At 47.3% G+C, this 7017-nt stretch overlaps 1 protein-coding gene across 1 annotated transcript in view; it reads left to right on the top strand.

The window, feature by feature from the left end:
* The window catches only part of POLE (DNA polymerase epsilon, catalytic subunit), a 67267-nt gene that overhangs the window by 48637 nt on the left and 11613 nt on the right, over positions 1-7017 (top strand). Inside the window, exons 40-43 of the mRNA XM_007955060.1 lie at positions 1319-1451; positions 1860-2043; positions 3148-3279; positions 3419-3612. Coding sequence (XP_007953251.1) covers positions 1319-1451; positions 1860-2043; positions 3148-3279; positions 3419-3612 — 643 coding nt within the window. The remainder of the gene's footprint in view (positions 1-1318; positions 1452-1859; positions 2044-3147; positions 3280-3418; positions 3613-7017) is intronic.

Below are 7017 nucleotides of genomic sequence, written 5' to 3'. Positions count from 1 at the left end.
CTTCTGCTAGTTGGGGTTTAGTCCAAATCTGCATCCTTTCCTTCAAGGCTCAGGGGTCCAAGATTATCTTCTGTGTCTGTGTTAATTGGTTTCCCTTTTGTTTGTTGAAGAGGGTTTGTGCAATCCTTCTGCCTAGTCCGCCATCTTGCCCCGCCTCTGACATTGTCATTTTTATCTCTGGAAGCTTGGTTAAGTCATCTTATGGATGTTATGTCTCTATTTCAGCTGTTTACTCTTCTCTCCAGCTTTTGGAACACATGGAATCAGTTACAGTAACTGAATGTTCTGCTAGTTCCTACACCTGGGGCAGCTCTGGTTTTTTTCAGTTGATTGGTGTTTTTTCCCTCATTATGTGTTGTATTTCCTACTTATTGGCATGTGGTATAATATTTGGTTGGATGCTACATCGTGAATTTTACATTATTGTACGTTGAATATTTTTCAACCCTGAAAATATACTTGAGTTTTATTCTGGCGCACAGTTATACTTACTGGAAACAGTTTGATCCCTTTTTTTTCCAACTTGTTAGGCAGAGCCAAAGTAGCATCTGCCCTGGAGTCCCCATCACTGAAGCAAGGCTCTTCTCAGTCTTCTACCTGATGCCTCATGAGCTTTTTCCAGGCACTGTTCTCACCTGTGTGAGCGCTGAACACAGTTCCCGCTAAGCCCTCTGGGTGGATCTCTCCCTGGTCTCACAGAGTTTTCTCACATGTATATGCTCATACTCCCTGGTCTCATAGAGTTTTCTCGTGTGTATATGCTGATACTCAGTACTCGCCGAGCACTTGAGAGCAGCCCTCTGAAGGTCCATGGCTCTCTCCCTGGGCAGCACTCTCTTCTCTGGCCCTCTGCCTGTGAATTCTCACCACCTTAGTCTCCCCAGAGTCTCAGCTCTGTCTCCTCAACAGTCTGCTGGACTCTGCCTCCTGGGAGGGCGTGCCCTGTCCCTGCTTCTCATGCCTTATGTTTGTTACATGTGTGCTTACTGTTCTTCCCCAGATAACTTGAGGAATAACATAATCCAAATCCACTTTACATTCACTTATAAATGAGGAGAAAGTAGAGAAAGGAGCCCTTGGGTGGCAGCAATGATTCTCACTCCACCACTGTCTGACAGGTGGGCTGTTTGAACCCACACTCAGGTGTCTTGGGAGAAAGGTCGGGCCATCTGCTTCAGAAAGGTCACAGCCTTGAGGCCCTTTTGGAATGCAGTTGTGCTCTGACGTGCATGAGGTCGCCATGACCCAGAGTCAACTAAGCAGCCACTGGAGAGAACCTGATTTCAGTGAGGAAGTTCCTGCCCTGCTTCTTTTGCAGCATCCACTCTAAAGAGCTCTTCCATTCCCTAAGCATCTCTTTCTCCCGATGCTGGGAGTTTCTTCTCTGGATGGACCCGTCTAACTACGGGGGAATCAAAGGAAAAGTCTCATCTCGTGTTCACTGTGGGCAGGTAAGAGGCATCAGTCTTGGGGAAGTCAAGTGTGCGTTCAGAAGCAGTTTTGGAGGCCAGTGTCCATCCTTTTAGCAAATACTTAGTGATAAGGTAACATGTGCTAGACACTAGTCTAGGCTTGGTGGCCCCACAGTGAACACAGCAGGCTGTGTTTGTGGGAAAAAGACCATGAACAAACAAACCAGTAAGTACAAAATACAGTGTCAGCAATGTGAGCGCTCACAGTAAACACAAAGCAAGGTCAAGGCCTGGGGATGCTTGGGGGCAGGAGTTGTCAGACAGGGCAGCCCAGGAGGCCTGTCCAGGGAGGTGGGGTTGAAGCTGAGCTCTGCAGGTGAGCAGGCAGGCTGTGAACAGGAAGAAAAGCTGTCATGCAGACACAGCAGATTGTGCCTCATGTTGCAGCGAGAGTCCCTGGACGGGGAGGAAGCAGAAAGAGAGCAGGAGGAGGCAGAGGAAGAGGAGGAGGTGGAGGAAGAAGGCTTGGAGGATGCTGGAGTGGAGGATTTACTGGAAAACAATTGGAACATTTTGCAGTTTTTGCCACAGGCAGCCTCCTGCCAAAGCTACTTCCTCATGATTGTCTCAGGTGAGCTGTGAGAACGCCACAGGGGTGTCCATCCTCCAGGGTCACAGCGGGGTCATGCACTGGTTCGTCGGTGGGTCAGGGATGCAGCTGGGCTCCATGAAGGTGAACAGTCAGAAAGTGCATCTGACTTGAGCATGCCTTGGAGTCCTGAGTTGGTGAGATTTAGCCCTGAAGTGCCTGCTTTGCCTCACCTGTGCTCAAGGATGGTGGCTCTGTCCCACCCCAAAAGCACTGGGCCAGGGCTGAGGACAGCTGCTCCCAAGTGGGCATTGGTGGTTCTCATATCTGCTCCACAAAGCTATTTTGGTGGCCCCACATACCAAGATAAGCCCCCAGAGAAATGAGACCAGGGACTTTAGAAGGCACCTGTCCCTGGCGGCTCTGAGGCTTCACTCTGGTGTGAGATGCCCTGTGCTTCTGTTGCGTGTCTGCTGGTCCTGCTCTGCAGAGGATGGAGTGCGTAAACTGAGCACCTGGCTAGTTCAGGGTTCATGGTGAGCATGGTGATTAAGCTGTCAGCAGATGGACACACATACATGCCATCATGTAAAAGTGCTGGGGTGGTCTGACTTCTGTCTTTATCTGCTTGTCCTTGGATTCTCTTCTGGACATATGGGCCTAGTGGAGTTTCTGAGGAGGCTTGCTCATGTGGGCATCTTGCCTTGGTTGTGCTGTTTCTCCCTCATCATGCACATGAAGGATAATGCACGTGGCTTTGTGGAAATAGTGCTGCCTCTAAGGACAAGCATGGGCATCAGCACGGGCCCACTATCTCCACTTCTCTCATGGAATTCGGGCTCCTGTAAAGGCAGTGATAAAAAAAAAACCTCACTGCCATCGAGTTGATTCCAACTGATAGTGACCCCCCCCCTTTGGGTTTCCAAGGTGGTAAATCTTTTCAGAAGTAGATTGCCCAGTCTTCCTTCCATGGAGTGGCTGGTGGGTTTGAACTGCCAACCTTCTGGTGAGCAGTCAGATGCCTTAGGCACTATGTCACCAGGTCTCCTGTAAAGGCAGTGATAAGTCATGCCAGTCGTGAAGTCTCAGACACAGCTGGGCAGACTCCTTGGGCTCCCAGCACTCCCACCTACTTTCTCCTGACAGCATACATCGTGGCTGTGTACCACAGCATGAAGGAGGAGCTGAGACGTGGTGCCCCAGGGAGCACCCCCGTGAAAAGGAGAGGGGCCAGCCAGTTCTCCCAGGAGGCAGAGGGCGCAGCCGGAGCCCTGCCTGGTGAGTGCCAGGGCATGTAACCCTGGGAATGTTGGGTGGTCCGCACAGAGATTCCAAGGCCTGAGCCCCTCCCAAGCTCTCCCCTGGCTTCCTGTCATTGTGTGAGATGGTGACAGGTACAGTGGCCTTCTCTCCCCAGGAATGATCACCTTCTCTCAGGACTATGTGGCAAACGAGCTCACCCAGAACTTCTTCACCATCACTCAGAAGATCCAGAAGAAAGTCACAGGCTCTCGGAACTTGACGGAGCCCTCAGAGATGTTCCCTCAGCTCCCAGGTTCTCACCTCGTGCTCAACAACCCAGCCCTGGAGTTCATCAAGTACGTGTGCAAGGTGAGGAGGCAGAGGCAGTGTGCACATGCTCCCTGGGACCAGGGGAGCCTGATGACTGCCAGTGTTAAGCTGGGCATGAAGACTCAGTGGTGAGCCAGCGGGGAGGCTCGGTACTGTGGTGGGTGACTAGGTGGGGAGGCTGGTACTGTGGTGCCTGACCTCCAGTGAGGGAGACAGATAAGCTAGAGAACAGGGCTAAGTGCTGTGGAGATGAAGCAGGGAGATGTGAAGACGATGCTGGAGCTGGACTGGCCAAAGGAAGGTCCTTGTGAAAGTGGTGGTGGAGCCAGTACCCACAGTGGCCAGGAGAACAACTCTGATGGGGTGGGAAGAACATTCTAGACAAAGAGGTAACATGGAGGCTAGCAGGAACCTAGCTTCCCTTTGTGCTTCTGAGTATCCACCATCCAATCCAGATGCGGGGCAGCCCCCAACATCACCACCAGAGGTCTCCTGGGCTCTCTCCTCACCCTGGCCCCTGGCAGCCAGTGATTTATTCTCTGTTCCTATGTGGTTATTATTTTATTACTACTTATTTATACATAGCGAGATTTATTCTTTGTAGGATGCAGTTGTATGAATTTTGACAGACAGGTAACGTGCTAGCATAGTTGAGGCGCTCTGTGGCTAGCCCCTCCCGTTAACCTGCAATCCCTCCCTGTCCCTGTTGGATTTTTTTTTTTTTTTTTTTTTTTTTTTTAATTTTGATTTGGGTGAAAGTTTACAGAGCAAATTTGCTTTGCATACAGCAGTTCATACACATTTTGTTTCATGACATTGGTTGAAACCCTCATAATGCTGCACCTCTCTGCCCACTTCCTCCCTGTGGTTACCTTTTCCCTGTGTCTTTCTTTCCTATGCATTCCTGCCCTGTGAGCTCTCTCCCTGAGCAAATACTGCACTGTGCTTACTTGGTATAAATATTCACCTTATACACCTCTCTATTATTTGTCTGGAAGCAGTGGGAGTGAGTTCAATTCCAGGTCCGAAGGGTGACTAGGGGCCATAGTCTGAGGACTTTCATCTTTCTGTCAGACTAGTAGGCCTGGTCTTTTTATTTTATTTTATTTTATTTTTAGTTTCATTCCACATTTTTCTCTCATTTTATCCAGGATTTCCTGTTTTGATCCCTTTGCAAGTGGTTGACGATGGCAGCCAGACATCCTCTAGTTCTTCTGGTCTCATGGTCATATAGGCTGAGGTGCAAATGATCCACTAGTACCTTGGACTAATTGTTTCCATGTGTCTTTGGTTTTCTTCATTCTTCTTTGCTCCAGATGAGGAGAGAGCAGTTGTTGCATCTTAGATGGCTTGCAAGCTTCTACCCCAGTCAGTACTCACCAAAGTGGGATGTAGAATAATGTTTTTGTGTAGTATGTTATGTTGTTTGAGCTGATACCCTCTGCAACCCTGGTCCTGAGCCCACAGGTCCAACTACTCACTCTCTCAGGGCAGTTGGCTGTGGCCAAGAAGTTATAACTTTGCCCCTTGTTAGCTCTATTATACATGGACATTGTTACAGTACATACAAATACATGTACAGTCATGGGAATACTCCCTTTTGCCTAGACATAGGTGGTCACTCAGCCTGTCTGCCCATCTATTTACAGTAGATTAGTGTCTGTTATCACTGCTAACAGTGCTGTGTGTGTAAAAGTTTCATCTTTGTTTTCTGTGCCTCTTGTGCACCTCTCTGTCTTCCTTTTCCTTTTTTGTTGATCACTCGCTTCTGGTAAATTGCCTTTCTCTTCACCCAAATCAATACTCGTCTCTACTTATCTAGCAACTTTCCCTTCCCTCCCCTTCCCTCCCTGGTAATCAACAAAGAAAATTTCCTTCCATATACTTATCTTTCCTTGACTTTTTTTTTTTTTTCTGCCAACATAACAAGTTCCCCATTCACAGCTCAGGGAGACTGATGATTTTTCATGTTGTGCCACCATTATTGCTATTCCAAAATACTCTACCAACATTAGCATAAACTCATTGTCCCCCAGATAAAAGCTTCCCCTCTCCCCCTCCCTCCTACTCCTGGTAGCCACTAATCTTTGGTTTTTATGTATATGTTGTTAGGTGCCATCGAGTTGGCTTCAACTCACAGCGGCCCTATGTACAACAGAACAAAACACTGCCCGGTCTTGTACCAGCCGCACGATCCTTGCTATACCTGAGCCTATCATTACAGCTACTGTGTCAGTCTATCTCGTTGAGGTCCTTTCCCTTCTTCACTGACCCTCCACTTTACCAAGCATGATATCCTTCTCCAGGGAATGGTCCCTTCTGACATGACTGAAGTAGGTGAGATGAAATCTGGCCATTCTCGCTTCCAAGGAGCATTCCGGCTGTACTTCCTCCAGGACACATTTGTTAGTTCTTCTGGCAGTCCATAGTACTTTCAATATACTTTGCCGGCACGACACCTCAAAAGCATCAACTCTTTTTTGGTCTTTCTTATTCAGTGTCCAGCTTTCACATGCATATGAGGCTATTGAAAACACCATGGCTTTGATTAGGTGCACCTTAGTCTTCAAAGAGACATCTTTGCTCTTCAGCACTTTAAAGAGGTCTTTTGCAGCAGATCTGCCCAGAGCAATATGTTGTCCTATTTCTTGACTGCTGCTCCCATAGATAGTTGATTGTGGAACCAATTAATATAAAATCTTTAACAACTTCAATCTTTTCTCCATTTATCGTGATGCTGCTTATTCATCCAGTTGTGAGGATTTTCATTTTCTTTATGCTGAGGTGTAATCCACAGTGCAGACTGTAGTCTTCAGTCTTCACCAGTAAGTGCTTCAAGTCATCTTCACTTTCAGCAAGCAAAGTAGTGTCATCTGCATATTGCAGATTGTTAATGAGTCTTTTTCCAATCCTGATGCCACATGCTTCTTATAATCCAGCTTCTCGAATTATTTACTCAGCATACAGATTGAATAAGTATGGTGAAAAGATACAACTCTGATGCACTCCCTCCTTGATTTTGAGCCATGCAGTGTCCCCTTGTTCAGTTCGAACGACAGCCTCCTGGTCTGTGTCCAGGTTCCTCATGAGTACATTGAAGTGTTCTAGAGTTCCCATTCTTCTCAATGTTATCCATAATTTGTTATGATCCACACAATCAAATGTGTTTGCATAGTCAATAAAACACAGGTAAATATCTTTCTGGTATTCTTTACTTTCAGCCAATATCCATCTGACATCAGCAATGATATATCCCTTGTTCCACATCCTTTTCTGAATCTAGCTCTGTCAGTATACTGCTGCATCCATTTTTGAATTATCTTCAGCAAGATTTTACTTGTGTGTGATACTAATGATATTGTTCAATAATTTCCACATTCTGTGGGATCACCTTTCTTTGGAATGGGTACAAATATGGATCTCTTCCAGTCAGTTGGCCAGGTA

Source organism: Orycteropus afer, unplaced genomic scaffold (assembly GCF_000298275.1).
Source record: "Orycteropus afer afer isolate SDZICR_OR568_19922 unplaced genomic scaffold, OryAfe1.0 scaffold00489, whole genome shotgun sequence".
Classification (NCBI taxonomy): Eukaryota; Metazoa; Chordata; class Mammalia; order Tubulidentata; family Orycteropodidae; genus Orycteropus; species Orycteropus afer.
The sequence above is the reverse complement of the archived record's forward strand: the minus strand, read 5'-3'. Positions and strand labels throughout refer to the sequence as shown.